Genomic DNA, 15769 nt, shown 5'->3' with positions numbered 1-15769 from the left:
AAAAAAAAAAAATGTTTTTCCTGTCAAGCCGTTTATGCAGATGTTTTAAAAGGGACATTGATGTAGCTGCTCTTTTTGGGAAATTTCTACTTAAAAGTGTGGAACATTTATTTAGCTTCTTTTGTTCAATGTTTTTCGGATTAAAGTGCTTTTTAAAAATGCTTTCATTATTTAAAATAATCATTATCATTGTTTAGGATTTAATCAAAACACCTTGTTTTAGTTTTTTATATAAATGTAAACCCCTTTTTAGCATATTCAAAAAACTGGAACAGTATTGACATCCCATTCAGCGTCTAGTAGCCTAAAGAGTGATGTTTCAACTCCTGAAATTTGTGCTTATTGTTTTGTTTATTAAGCCTATTCATGGATATTATTCTTATTTTGTGCCCTCTCGTTTTCCCCTTCTTGTGTGTTTGTTATATAGGCTACTTAAATTTAATTCATAATTCCCTTGTTTAAAAATAACTATAGTTTGTAAAGACTGTATTCTGTTTTATTTGTAATGTAAATCTTTTGTTGTTATTGCAATAAATAAATAAATAAATGGTGACGCCATGTGATCGGTCATCAGGATTGCAGCAACTTTAAAGCACCGAAGTGTCCGGCTTGACTGCTCTGTTTTCAACTCCGCCTGCGCTCAGCTAATCTTGTTGATTGCCGGCTGCAGCCGTGCTTCATGATGAATGCACCTAATGTCACTAAGGGGTGGAGATTTCCCCCTCTGATGACATGTACAAAGGGAGAATGTCAATCAAAGTGATTGAAAAAATCAGTAGTAAAAAGTCTTATTGACCTTAAAATGCTTTTTTTTTTCTTTTTAAATCTAAAGCCAAACTGAAAGAAATTAAACATTAATATACAGTAAAAATGTCTCCCAAACAGCACCTGAATATATTTTTATAAACATTTTTATATGTAATTAATTTCACCCTTAACTGTTTCTAGATTAGATGTGTGTGCATATTTATAAATCTTTTGTAATCATTTAAGATTCTCTCTCTGCCACCAGGTTTCATGACGTACGTAGTGGAGCCTCTGTTCGCTGAGTGGGCTCGTTTTTCAGACACGCGGCTCTCTCAGACGATGCTCGGCCACCTGGGCCTGAACAAGGCCAGCTGGAGCACCATGGAGCCCGAAGCGTCGGGCAGCTCGGAGGACGGAGAATCGGATCCAGCTCGATCCTCAGAAGAGCCCAGTTCAAGAGCCTTAACTCAGGGAAGCCCAGAGTCATGACACCTCCACTGCCCTCAGCCAAACACACACAGCGCCGCCCGTCCCCCCCAAAAAAAACAACCACTGATCATTCTCCTCTTCTCTTCATTTGATTTAATTTATTTCGTTTTAAAACTCTCTCATTTCCCCTTCGACATACAGCAATACATAGATACCTCATTTGGCTACTGCTGCAAGTTTTTCGTTTGTTTTCTTCCTTCTTTTAATTATTGTGATGTATTTATTTAACCTTATTTTTGGGCGTTACTAATTCAATGATGCTTTGAATAAAGACTGTAAGGGAAAATGGGGTTGGATGAATCCCCCCTCCTGTGGCTTTAAAGTGCCATTTCGAAACATTGAATTGCTCTGAAAGTCACCTTGAGTATTTATAAGACAACCGCATCAACAAAAAGAGAGACGATGTGTGAATGCATTGCGAGTGCGTTTGTGTGCGCTAGTGCTTCTGCAAATCAATCTTCCTCCTTGTGTACAAAATGTGAAGAGCCCAGTCCTTTTGCTGCCTCTGAAGACTGTTTACACACGTCGTTTTTTTCTATACGAATCATGTTAGTTCTGTGATTTATTGCCTTCGAAGCACAGATGTGAAGAACCACTTGTACATTTTTGTTTGGAAGCCTACTGCTGATGATCAACGAAATCTGTCGGACTGAAAACCCGCCATTCGTTCTCCATTGCATCTCTTTCTTGTATTTCAGACCGTTTCCCCCCCCCCCAGTTTTTGAAGGAACGTCGCGCAGTGAAAGGTGGCAGAGATGATGAACCCTTTGGAGCATGGAAGAAGGAATCTCGTGTAGCTCAACAAGACTCTCTGTGGATTTTGCTCAGGGTTTCACCGACCTGCTTCTTTGGAGAAACGTGGAAGTAAAGGTGCCTTTTGTAGGTAGCCCACACTCTCTCTTTTCTCTGTCTTTCTCTTCTGTATTTTGTAAAGAAAGATCTCAGAATGTGTCGAAGCCACTCTCGTCTCTTCGGAAGACTGCAACACAATGCCTTAAAACTATGCACAAAGCTAAGTGACCAAACCAGCTGTCGTTTTCATTTTAAAACTCATCACATTGTCCATTTAGTGCACTGTCTGACCCTTTGCCTTTTTGTCGTGGAGTGTTTTGGGTTTTTTTGTTTTAGTATGGAGGAGATTTGGTTTATTGAGTTGATTTTTAACATTGAACATTCCATTTTTGTGTATCGTTTTGGATTCTGTACATAATTGGACAGGTTTTTTTTTTTGTGCTTCTCTTGATGTTGGGAAAAGAGAAGAGGTGCTTTATTTTAGGTGATTTGTATTTTTGTTGTAAGTGCTGTAAGACTGTTGATTTAAGAAGAAAAAAAAAACTGTTTACAGTTTGTTGTAACAGCCATTTTGGGGAGACGACCTATGTGTCAAGCCATTTTGTAAAGGCTTTGCCGTATAACCTTTTTGATACATACCTGTTGCAGTTGCATTTTTGATGAATAAAACTTCACAAAATGTTTCTCTACCGGATGGCATGAGCTCATGCTGTTCTGTGGCCCAAATGGAACACACAAACTTTGTTACACTAGTTGGTTTATTCAACAAATTAAAAGTCCATTCAACGGTTCTGTAGTGTAATGAAATCAGCCCATTTTAATCAGAATGTAAAACAAAACAAAAAATCTATTCATGAGATACAAAAAATTTACACTACTGGTCAATTTTGGGGACAGTATGATTTTTTAATGTTTTGAAATAAACTTAGCTTGCTCACCCAAGCTGCAATAATTTCAGCAAAAATACAACTTGTAAAATTGTGAAGTGTTATTGCACTATAAAGTTACTGTTTAAAAGTAGTTTAGATAATTTAATCATTTATTCCAGTCATTTTAAAGATATATTTTCAGCTTTAGAGTCACACAATCCTTCCGAAATTACTCTAATAATACTTATTATTATTGATAATAGCAATAATGACTGGAGTTATATTTTCATTTGAAAGTGTATACAATAAGCAGTTATTTAAAATGAACAAATTTAATGTTTAATAAATGCCATGTTGATGAACAGAATAATTTTCTTAAAATAAAAAAACTGACCCCAACCTTGACCGGTAGTGTACCTTTTATTCTGAGGTAATGCTTCTACATGCTGGCCATTAGTTCCAGTATACACTGTTGAAATGAGAAATCCTATATTGCAATATAATGCTTCTGCTGCACAATGTGCAAAAGAACAAACCTTTAAAAGGTACAAACACTGTCACACCATCAACAGAAAGTTCACAAGCAACAACAACAAAAAGAAATTGCTTTTAACACACTTAGCCTTGTGACTTATTTTCTTTAGTAGAACGATAAAAATGACTATTAGCTGAAATCAATGGGCTTGGTGATTTATAAAATGCAGGATCCATCACTTATGCAGTCTCATGAAACATAAATGAATCCGGAGCCACAGTTTGGTTTTCCCTCTATATGCTTTTTGACTCAAGTTTTGGTAGACAATGACCTGCAACCTCATTTTCAGCTAAAAATCATATTTAATGTTTTACTGAAGAAACCAATTTGCCTACAACTTATACAGCTTGAGACTAAATGATTTAAACAGCATATTTTCAATTTTGGGTGAACTATCCCTTTAAAAAACAACAGACTTTAGCAGCCTTAAATATGTTAGATAGTATTTCAAATGACACAAAACTACATTATTCAAGTGATTTGCTAAACAGGTTTAAACCACATAATAGAAATGTTGCCAAATAATAAATTACAACCTAAAAAAAAGGCTTTTTAAATTAGCTCTCGACAGTAGTCAGCAAATACCACTGAAAGCACCATCTATGCACTATTTATGTTCACAACATTATAAAAAGGCTGATGTTAAAATAAAGTGATTTTCCAGCAGCTATGAATCGTACAAAGTGTTAAAATACACACAAAATGACTGATTTAAAACTCTGGTGCTCTCGTTCAGCATCATCCCTTCAGAAAAGAGGGTCAAATACCTGCACTTTTGAGCTTAAATCCAACTAAAACCACAAACATAATATCATAAAACCCAACAATTATGGAACTGGCGTTAATGATGGAACTGGCTGTGGTACGAGATGTACTGGTATTGTACTATTTAAAGTGCAAAAAATACAAAGATGTTCAATTGAGAAACCAGATCGACAGTGTAGCGTTTGGCATGTTCACAAACATTATTTTAAGAGCTAACAGAAAAAGTTAGCCGGTGTTTCAAAATGAAGAGTCGTCAGGTTTTTACCCATTAAGATGAGTAACTCCATCCTAATGCATTTTCCTCCTTCCAGTCGACTTCAGCATGTGCTGTCCAAACTGCAAAAGATAATTATACTGCAATAAGACAATATACATCAGATACGATATTTAAAAGTGACTTCACCTACCAGCGGTGTTTCCACATGGGGTTTATTCTCAGAAGCAGTGAAGGTAAAAGTGCCATCACATTCGCTGTCATTTCGATATCGGTGAGCAAACTTGCGTTTCAGGGCTTCTGCGATCATTGCCGCTGCATCTGTGGGTTCAACAGGTTTGGCTTTCACATTTCCATCCTCTTGATGGCTGTGAAGGAAAGAATAAATGAACACTTATTTGGTAAGTGTTAAAAAGAAGCCTTGTTTTCATAATCCACAGAAACACACTTGCCTCTTAACTGAGCGCAGCTTGACTTTGCCCATATCTTTCAGCACATCAAGCATGTTGGGAAGCTCTGGCTTTTTGGGGGCCGAGTCCAGTACAGTGTTCTGCTCTGCCTTTTTTCCACGCCGCTCTCGAATGAGGTCAATGGCGGAATAGCTTCTCTGCATGCTGGGAGTGGGACACGGAGGAGGTGGTGGTGGTGGAGGAGGAACTGGAACCATTGGTGGAGGTACAGGAGGGCCACCTGGTGCTGGAGCTGACAAAATTACAAAATAGTAATTTTAGCAGTAAAAACTACTGATATCAATGTAAATATTTGTAAAATGCTATATCATTTTTTAAATCTATACCAGGGGTGTCCAAACTCTGTCCTGGATAGCCGGTGTCCTGAAGAGTTTAGCTCCAATGCTAATCAAGTACATCTGAAACAGCTAATCAAGCTCTTACTAGATAAACTAGATGTGTTGAAGCAAGTTGGTGCTAAACTGCAAGACACCGGCTTGCCAGGATCGAGTTTGAACCCTGATCCATGCATTTAGAAATTAAATATAATTTTGAGACCAGTATTTTTTTTAAATACGCGAGCACACATTGTGCATGACTGATGCTGAGGTCACACTAGAGTTTGAGCAATGCGAAATTCTGTCGTACTGCGCTGCGGAAAGGGATGGGATTCAACAAGATGATTAGATGTTTAAAAAGCAAGCGATTGGTCCATATAATACATTTATGTCCAGAGAGGTCATGTTTTGATCTTTGACTGGTCCTACGGAGTCACGTGATGTGATTTCGCAGGTCAGAGTTCACCGAGCTTAAACTCTGCACCGCAGCGAACTGCGAAACTTGTCGCACAAACTTGCATTTTCGGTTTGATGCATTCTCATGCATCTGAGTGACTGTGGGTTAAAGGTGAAACCATCTCCACAATTAGTTTACTAATAGTTGGAGTGAATGAAAACGAGTGAGTCGCTATAGAATAGTTTGTGCTTGTTGTTTAATAATCATGCAAAAAAAAAAAAATTAAGTTGGCTCCATTCAAGTTTAATATTTTTTCTGAGTTTCATCATGCAAATTGCTTAATTAATTATAAATTTCTTAATTTCATAACTATGGAATTTATACTTGCACAACATTATACAATGAAATCCCATTTCGCCTTAAAAAAAAAAGAGGAAAAAGATATTTACTTTATTTTTCTCCTCACAGTTGCAATTTACATTTGCACAAACAATCTGACCTTTTTTTCTTCAAAACTGCATGCTACAAACTCACATTTGCTATCTATTAAGACCGTACTGTGAGATAAACATGCTTATAATTGAGAGGGAAAAATACAGAATTACATGAAAAATAGTCAAGAGTTGGATATAAACCCACATTTCCACCTGCATTTCTACTTTTCTTAGAATTGAGATATAAGCCTGAAAATTCTTAGTTTAAAACCTGCAACTGTTTAAACTAGCTTACTTTTTCAGAATGTAATGCAACACAATTGGAAGTTTATATATTTCACAATTGCATGTGGTGTTAAAATGATGATTCGGAAGTGGGTGCCACCTTCTAGTAAGTCTCACAAAATTTGTGAAATGTCACAAATTTTGGACTGACACATTTAAAATGTTTTTTTTTAATTTCTTTTATTAAATTCAAGTTTATTTGTATAGCGCTTTTCACAAAACTTGTTTCAAAGCAGCTTTACAAAAGGTGCACATTACTGTATTATTAAGAACAGTCAAATTCTGAAAGTTTAAAGTTATTAGTTACTAAAAACTTTTAACTAGTAAACTAAATAAACTAAAACTAATTATCTAGTAACTAATAGCTTTTATCAGTTTATTTATATATATATATATATATATATATATATATATATATATATATATATATATATATATATATTTAAACATAGTTAACCTGCAGTTATATAGTATATAGTCGATGTCTATGAGTCCATGTTTTATGAAGTGTATGTTTTCTTAAGCGTTAACGTATCATATATACAGAGCAAAAGAAACAACGGTTAATTTTAGAAAATCATTATCGAAATAATTTTAAAAGCACTAAAACTAGAAATAAAAAATGTATCAATGCTGTAATAGTTTATTAACAATAGTAAAGTAACACGGCAGCTAACCTGTGGACTGAGCACTTTGCTCCTGTGCCTGGACAATCTGTGCGATTTGCGCTCTTAGTTTGGCCAGCTCCGTCTCCAGAACGCTGATCTTCTGAATAGCTTCATCATTGATAACAGTCTGGCTCTGTTGCGCAGGTTCAACCTGGTGAAGACTGGGTAATGACCGCTGACGTCTCAGGGGCCGCCGTTCCTGGGTGCGAAAAACCAAACCTGAATCTGCCTCACACCTGTAAAACATACAGATACAAACATGATACCAACTTCACATCCACATTTATGTTTTAGAACTTTGAAATGTTTTTCACCTGATTCTCCCAGGACCATCGCTCTCTTCTCTGTCGATCCAGGCAACGTCAGCGAGCGTGGCCACGTTTGGCCCATTTGGGCTGTTGAGGAAACTCGCTCCTGAAGCGAACGGATGAAGCTACGCGACCCGAAGACAGTTAAAAGGACAGTTAATAATTACAACACCTGCCTTTAGGGCACTTTACAAGTCTAAAGACAAACACACACGCAAACACTGGAAGCATTTAAACAACTACAACAACAGAGCAAGCAGCATATGTTTTCACAGCCACTGTAACGTAAATATCACCAGGAAAACCAGTTTAAATGTTCATCTAGTGTTTAATGACATGAACATTTAGAACATTACAATGTCAATCAGCTCTTTATAAATTGTACATAATTAATGGCAAGCTTTATTTATTAAAAATAATGACTGTAAGCTTTTATTTTAAAGCAGTTTTGGCCTACATTTTTCAAAAATGAACGGGAGAACTGACCTAAAGCAGACATGCTGCATTCCTGACATACAGGACAGCTGGAAGGAAGGGCAGAGAAGAGAAAACAGACAGAAATAAAAGTTTCAAGGTGGATTTAAAGACATCATACTTTCATTGTAAAGGTTAGACTGAAGGAAAAGGTTGGATTAGATATGAGCTGAAACCCATCCCGTGATTCATGAGTGTTTATGGTCAGCACACTAATGTAATCAAAATAGAAGAGGACAGAAATGAGGATATGTGGAACTGGAAATGAAAGTTAATGGAAGGTATGAAGGCACCGAAACACTTTAAGAACTAAATTGCGAGACGCCACTTTGAACAATATTTTGGTTTTGGGTGAACTACCCCTTGAGAGATGGAAGGTGTTAAAAGTTTTTAGGTACAAATAAAATTGCAATGAATATGGTTATAATAATGGAATAAAATGAACAGACCACCTAAGGCTATCAAAATAATTACAAATATATGAGTGTTTAGAGCACAAACATGGTTTAATAGCCTGTTGTAATCTATATATTTAAATCATAAAATAATTTAGCTTCTATTACCTGAAAATGTACACGAGGACAAGGCGCCAGTGGAAGATTTGTGGCAATTCTTCTGACAATACTTCTGGATGACCCATAATCCTTTGATGGTGAACCTACAGCCTAAGAGTGACACAAATATGATCATACATTTCATCAAAGAATTGAATATTCTGAAATAAGTATGTGTATGAATTTACCAGGTCCATTTCAATCCGTCTATGGTTTCTGCTCATCCTGAGATTGAAGTATCTTCAGTCATAGATATGGCTTGTCATAAATAATCATCTTCAGATCAAAACCTAAAAAAATAAATAAATAAATAACTGTGTTAGAACCCAATCTTGATGATATTATATAACTTCACATTTTATTTTTAACTAATACTATCATGTAAAGTGGTTTTTAACATAAAATCGTATGATTATTAGTCAATCTCACATTTTTTCACATAACTCCATTCCCAGTTTCCTAAACAGTAACTTTGTGACAAACATCCATTGTTTATAGTGATATTGTTGACACTGAAATCTGCCAGAAAACACTGAGGTACTACACATTTTTCTAGTTGTTTCTCACTGAAGAACATGAATGTCAGACAAACAAAGAACGACTAACTTTCTACAAACTTAATTTACAATGCATAAGGCCTAGGCGTCATCGTTTCAGTGTTGCAATAAATGCCCTTTTGGTTGGTTATAATATAATAGGGCAAATCAATGTCTTACCGTGTAAACTGTAGCGTAACACAAGTTTCTATTAGTCCTTGCTGTGCTATGCTAATGCCATCCAGACCAGCGGTATTCCGTGTGTTTTTCCACAGTTCGGGAGCAGTCGCTTGGAAAAGAGGGCTGGATTTTTAGAATTGGCCAATGAAATCTGAGGGTTTTCTATAAATGGGTGGGTCCTAGAATTATCGAGAAAATCACTGGTTAAGTATGGTGGATAGGCAACTCAGCTGGCCAATCAGAGCATAGTATGACTCACATATACTAGGCATGCGTAGATGTAACTGACTGAATTCATTCATGTGTGGATTTGTCTTTGAATAACTTTATAAAATATTATGTTTTAAAAAGTATCACACATGTACTTTATTGATGTGATGATGTATCGTTTGTTGTTGTGTATGAATTGTGTGAATATAAGTGGTTTATCTGGGAGAATGTTTTTCGCCTGTTTGTTCAGATGTCAGCGTCGTTTCGCTCAATAACTGGAATTTTTATAATTGTTTGTCTTCAGTTTAAAGAGAAAACACCTGCCTTTTTGTTCTGTCTACTTAAATTGCCTTCGTTTTATAATATAAAGCAAATGCGTTTTACTAATGTCCAATAAACACACACATATATAGTATTTTTTTTTTTTTACTTGTTTGCTTCATTCATTTATTCATTTATTTTCTTTATGGCTTAGTCCCTTTATTAATCCGTGGTGGCCACAGCATATGTATCATTTATTCATCTCTGGGAAACATTAGACACTCATTCACACTCATACAGTACAGACAATTTAGCCTACCCAATGCACCTGTCTTTGGACTGTGAAGGAAACCAGAGCACCCGGAGGAAACCCACGAGAACGCGGGGAGAACATACAAACTCCACACAGAAACGTCAACTGACCCAGCCGAGACTCGAACCAGCAAGCTTCTTGCTGTGAGGCGACAGCACTACCTACTGTGCCACTGCGTCGCCCACTTGCTTTCTTGTCAGATGCTTTTGATTTGTTACTCCTACAATACAAAAAATATTAAATGGAAATGACACGTAAAATGCATTAAATAAGACTATATGCAGATAAATACACACACACACACACACACACACACACACACACACACACACACACACACACACACACACACACACACACCAAATCTGAAATTAAATAAGTGTAATATTATATAAATTATAATAAATAAACTAGTACACCTGAGAGCACAATAACCATAAAAAGAAACTTTAAGATTTGTTAAAGATTTGTTCATTTGTAACATTTATTTATTTTATATAATACAAATAAAAGCAGGCATTTATTTAGAAAACTATTAGTTGTAATTTGCTAAAACTTGATTAACCAGAATTAGATAACTAAACAAAATGTTGGGCGAAGCAGTAGTGCAGTAGGTAGTGCTGTCGCCTCACAGCAAGAAGGCCACTGGGTCACTGGTTTGAACCTCGGCTCAGTTGGTGTTTTTGTGTGGAGTTTACATGTTCTCCCTACGTTCGCGTGGGTTTCCTCCGGGTGCTTCGGTTTCCCCCACAGTCCAAAGACATGCGGTACAGGTGAATTGGGTAGGCTAAATTGTCCGTAGTGTATGTGCGTGTATGTGTATGTGTGGATGTTTCCCAGAGATGGGTTGTGGCTGGAAGGGCATCCGCTACGTAAAAACGTGCTGGATAAGTTGGCGGTTCATTTCGCTGTGGCGACCCCGGATTAATAAAGGGACTAGCCAACAAGAAAATGAATGAATGAATGAATAAACAAAATGTTATGTCATTAAATTTAATGACAAAATGAAATGACAGGCAGTTGTCGCGGTGGTGCAGTGGGTAGCATGTTCCCCTCACAGCAAGAAGGTAGCTGGTTCGAGTCTCGGCTGAGTCAGTTGGCATTTCTGTGTGGAGTTTGCATGTTCTCCCTGTGTTTGCGTGGGTTTCCCCCACAAGTTCAAAGACGTGGTACAGGTGAATTGGGTATGCTAAAATTGTCCGTAGTGTGTGTGAATGAGTAGGTGTGGATGTTTCCTAGTGATGGGTTGCGGCTGGATGGGCGTCTAAAAACATATGCTGGAAGTTGGTGGTTCATTCTGCTGTGGCGACCCCAGATTAATAAAGAGACTAAGCTGAAAAGAAAATGAATTAAGAAATTAATGAAATGACAGGCATATATATTTATTATTTTAATGCATTGTATCTATTGTCGAGAAGAATATGAACTAATATTACTAACTAATACTAATACGACTAATAAAATATTATACAACTAATATTACGACTAATACTACGACTTAATATGTAAATAAGTCTAAAAGAAAATAAATGAAGAAATGAATGAAATGACAAGCATATATACTTATTTTTAATGTATTGAATCTACTGCAAATACACATATTTATTTAATTAAAATAGTACTAAAATGATATTCTTCTATATTCATTCATCTATATGCATCTAACAGTACAATAGTTTTACGCATTGTAGCATTGTGTAGTACTGTATTTTTCACATATTGTGTATCGTTAATTTGTCATATTAAATAATACAAATGTATTATACTTTTTATTATATATATATATATATATATATATATATATATATATATATATATATATATATATATATATATATATATATATATATATATACCCATGCTATTCTTTTTTTTAGCTTTATAATGAAAAATAATGTATCCTTTAGTAAAACCCCTTCTGATTAGGTAAAACCGCACGACGTCATACCTCACCTCCTCCAATAAGCTGGTCTAAATTCAGGAAGTGTTACACGGTCTGCTAAAAAAGCTCCGCAGATAATGGCAAAATAAACCGGACCAGAACAGCTGGTCACACAGAATTTTAACTTCGTTTACTGTCGTCCTCATATCCAGTCTGGTTTCCGTCAGCAGTTGATTTGTCGGTGGTTTTGGATCCAGCAACTGGACAGGAATCATCCGAAGCGAGGAGCGTCCTGGGCGTGTTTGCTGTAAGGTTATGCGTGGACAACACTCACTGTCACAACACACACAAGGTTAACTAGATAGAGACAATCACTTCAAACCTAAACACACCGACTAAACATTTACTAGCAGACGATAGCACATATTTACGTGTGTTCTGATGGAAACAGATAATACATTCTCTTTCTGTCTTATAGCATTGTTATTGTTCATAGAAATACAATAATATTCACGTGTATTGATGTTTTGTGGTCTAAATATGAATGGGGAACGAACGCCAAATGTTTGTTTTTATAGTCTTAATTGTGTCTCGTATGGAAGCTCGGATTGTCATTGTCTTGATGATGCCGTGTTAATGTTAGCCGGTTAGCAGCACAGGCCCGTTTAAAGGCCTCGCTAGCTGTGTTGTACTGGGGGAATCAGACATCATGACCATTATGGGTCACTCAGTTCACCGGCAAAGCCAATAACAAGCCACGTGTTTAAAGATCAGCGGTCAATCGATAGAAAAGGACGCACGAAAACAAATGTGTGTTGATTAATGACGTCAAGCAAAAATATTGGCGATAAAGTCAAATGTTTAGTGTTGTTAAAGTTCTGTTGTACGTAATGATGCATTTTTTTAAAAATATGCAAAAGTTAATTTGTGAAATACAGTAATGGTCATTTTATTTTTTATATAATGACATGTCATTTATACTTATGATAATAAAGCTTAATATAATCTTTGCTCCAGACTTCAATGTCACGTGATCTTTCAGAACTCATTTTAATGTCATGAGCACTTTAGTTAATATCAGTTTTGTGTTGGTTAATGTTTTTGGACGAGCAGTGAGAGATTTTGTTGACAATGTGTATTTAATTATTAGTGTAATGTAATGAATTGCCTAAATGGTAAAATAATGACAAGTTGCACTTAAAAAAAACTGTTTTAAAAATTGCATATTTTAATGACATTAAATTGGGTAAAATGACAGTAAATAATTTATAATGTTACTAAAAACTATATTTCTTTAGAAGGCTGTTATTCAACTTTCTATCATCACAGAATCCTGAAAAAAGTTAGCGCTTATTTATTTATTTATTTTAAGAATTATTTTCAACATCGCAACAGTGGTAGTGGTATCTCATGACAACAAGCACAGCAATTTATGTTCGACATTCAAATGCATACAAATGCTTGAAAGTAAAGCCAGAAATAAAATTAAATTATAAAACCAAATTTAGAAAGACAGAGTCACTGTGTGCCCTCAAGAAAATTCCAGAGGGAGAAACAAATGCGGCAGAACACCTCAGAACTCTGATGTTAATCGTAGGTAATTTTTTTTAGTGAGGGAACCAATTGCAACAAACCATTTAAGTTAAAAAACTAATCATAATGAGTACTGTGAACTTAATCCATTTAGGTAAATGAAGCAATTTGAGCACAGTAAAACCCAATAAATGAAGAGAATTCAAACCAACCGAGTACTGTAAAACCCAATAAGTTAAGCAAACGTTTTTGCATTTAAAAAAAAATAATTTTGTGAATCTCTTTCCTGTACATTTTGATTTTGTCACATACCAAAATACATGCATCACTGTGCCAATGTTTATCTTACATTTGAAACATAACTGAGAACAGTTGGGAAATATTCTATGGAGGCGAACTGGAGTTAAATAAATCCTGTGAATACATATATGATTTTGTTTATATTGCAATGTTTTTAAATTGATTTAAGCTGCAAAAACTGTTTTCAAAATGTATTGCCTGAACGCTTCATAAAAACTGAAGATATGGAAAAACTTGACTGCTAGTGTGTTAGGGCTTGTGATTTCCAAATCAGCCCAAATCGGCATGTTCAATTAATGTTCAGTAAATATGCTATTTTAAATGAAGGGTGCATTACTTATCAACTGAAGGAAACACGCTTATCTACTAACTATAAATATTTATTGAAAAAAAAGTGTTGAACAGCTAAAATTAAAACACACACTGCCTAAAAAGAACAATCTAAAAATTACTATGAAAAGTAATTGAAAATATTGACCAGGAAAAATTAGATTGATTATAGGTTCTGAAGGTCGATTTTTGATTACTTTTCAATTAATCGCCCCACCCTATAGTGTACATATGACAACAATGAAAGAGTATATATTTGTACTTTATTATCTTTTTCCAATATATTTATATATAATCCTAATTTTAAAGCAATCCAGTTTATTGCTATTATTTCTAATGTCACCATTATCAGACATTTGATTTTAAGGCTTTCATTAAAAATATGTTTATCATCATTATTATTATTATCTTCATCGAAAAAACCACATCATATGAATGCTTCAGGCAAACCAGTTTATACTAACTTGTATTTTTAAAGACAGATTTTAATGTGTGTTCTGTCATGAATGAAAACTCTTCTTGTTTACAGAAATAAATCAAGCTGTTTTATAATATTAATATTTTTTATTTACCTCAGCTTGGAGCGGTGTGTTTTCTGTGCATGGCCCTTGGAGTGGGAGCAGCATGAGCGGGGAGCCTGATGCCTTGGCTGTGGTGAATCAGCTGAGGGACTTAGCTGCCGACCCCCTCAACAGGAGAGTTATAGTTGAAGATCAGGGCTGCTTCTCCGGCCTCATCCTTTTTCTCGACCATCCCAATCCTCAAGTCGTCTACTCCGCACTCTTGGTAAGGTCTATTTGCTGTTAAATGGGTGGTTAATCAGCTATTTTTCAAGACATCCTTATGCTTATGGGGTGTAAATTAATAAAAATTTTTGGTTTTATGAAGCCCCTTCCTCAGAAAAATGTAATTGGTTAGTTGGCTCAGGGTGTTCTGCTTAGCTATCCACCTAGGGCACAATGTATTAAATGTCTCACCGGGGGGCGTGGTTTATGCAAATGTAGCGTTTGTGAGGTCACAATCCCAGGAACAAAAAGGTTTTGCAAAAAAAAAAAAACCTACTGTAGTTGAAATTTTATTTGAATCAACTTTTAATTAGTTTAAAGTTCTTAAACTATTAAAAAACACCTGTTCTTGTCTTAGAACAATTTTTTAGGATAATCTTTTTTTATCCACTTTAAATGTTGACTTCTGTACTTGCAATTAACATTCATTCATTCATTCATTCATTTACTTTTTGGCTTAGTCCCTTTATTAAGCAGGGGTTGCCACAGTGGAATGAGCCGCCAACTTTGTTTGGCAAACAAAGCTTTGTTTATGCAGCGTATACCCTTAAAGCTGCAACCTGACACTGGGAAACATCCACACACTTGCACAGATTCCTGACTTGTGTGTGCTAATATGTTTAACAGTATATAGGGCTGGGCGTTATATTGAGTTCTGGAGATATATCAATATGATTCCCCAACACGATGCAGGATTATCCAATGTCTTTCATTCGATATGGTTTGAGTCCACACGTGCGCATTCTGTGCAAAACAGAGCTCTACAAGGTAGCACGTGAGCTCCACTTGCACAAATGAGCGCATGCGCAAATGAATGATTTATTCCCTGAGTCATACAAAAGATTTGTTAAAAATGAACAAACGAATCATTCAAGAACGACCCATCACTGTCTTGACATTGAGGAACATGCAGTGCCGATGTTGTTTAAAATCTGATTCCCCCTTGCGTGCACATGCGTCGCACAGTGCCTACAGCTGTCATTTTATTGCCTTTTATCGATCATTTCTTCTGCAGTTGACAGCACGAACGAATATAGAAGCCTTGTCAAATTGACGAGCAGCACCTGAATGTGTTCAACAGAATTAAAACGCCAAAATGGGACGGATTTATACTGCATTTT

The 15769-nt window shown here is 35.8% G+C and overlaps 3 protein-coding genes across 52 annotated transcripts in view; 2 read left to right on the top strand and 1 right to left on the bottom strand.

Annotated features, from left to right (window-relative positions):
- Positions 1 to 2767, top strand: part of pde7a (phosphodiesterase 7A) — a 92015-nt gene extending 89248 nt beyond the window's left edge. For 49 of the 50 annotated variants that reach the window (XM_073939954.1, XM_073939952.1, XM_073939945.1 and 46 more), the window contains one exon: positions 1013 to 2767. In XM_073939954.1, coding sequence (XP_073796055.1) covers positions 1013 to 1236 — 224 coding nt within the window. In that variant the 3' untranslated portion in view covers positions 1237 to 2767. 50 annotated transcript variants of the gene reach the window in all.
- Position 2768: 1 nt separating this feature from the next.
- mtfr1 (mitochondrial fission regulator 1) lies at positions 2769 to 9114 on the bottom strand. The gene is made up of 8 exons (NM_001008578.1): positions 9035 to 9114; positions 8507 to 8608; positions 8328 to 8429; positions 7297 to 7415; positions 6992 to 7218; positions 4864 to 5113; positions 4605 to 4779; positions 2769 to 4533 (listed from the first exon to the last, which is right to left on the bottom strand). Exons 2-8 carry the CDS (start codon positions 8540 to 8542, stop codon positions 4486 to 4488), a joined length of 957 nt encoding a protein of 318 aa, NP_001008578.1. The 5' UTR covers positions 8543 to 8608; positions 9035 to 9114; the 3' UTR covers positions 2769 to 4485.
- A 2728-nt stretch (positions 9115 to 11842) lies between these two features.
- Positions 11843 to 15769, top strand: part of armc1 (armadillo repeat containing 1) — a 29238-nt gene continuing 25311 nt past the window's right edge. Inside the window, 2 exon segments of the mRNA NM_001008609.1 lie at positions 11843 to 12007; positions 14441 to 14649. Of these exon segments, the coding sequence (NP_001008609.1) occupies positions 14488 to 14649 (162 nt within the window). The 5' untranslated portion in view covers positions 11843 to 12007; positions 14441 to 14487.

Source organism: Danio rerio, chromosome 24 (assembly GCF_049306965.1).
Source record: "Danio rerio strain Tuebingen ecotype United States chromosome 24, GRCz12tu, whole genome shotgun sequence".
Lineage (NCBI taxonomy): Eukaryota > Metazoa > Chordata > Actinopteri > Cypriniformes > Danionidae > Danio > Danio rerio.
This window is presented reverse-complemented; position numbering and strand designations above follow the sequence as displayed.

Excerpts from the sequence above, each read along its gene's own strand:
- mtfr1 (NM_001008578.1), bottom strand. The coding sequence starts at position 8,542 with ATGAGCAGAAACCATAGACGGATTGAAATGGACCTG. Across the intron at positions 7,416-8,327 it reads GTCCTCGTGTACATTTTCAG|CTTCATCCGTTCGCTTCAGG; the intron begins GTAATAGAAGCT and ends CGGGTCGCGTAG. Across the intron at positions 4,780-4,863 it reads AAGCTGCGCTCAGTTAAGAG|CCATCAAGAGGATGGAAATG; the intron begins GCAAGTGTGTTT and ends TTTCCTTCACAG.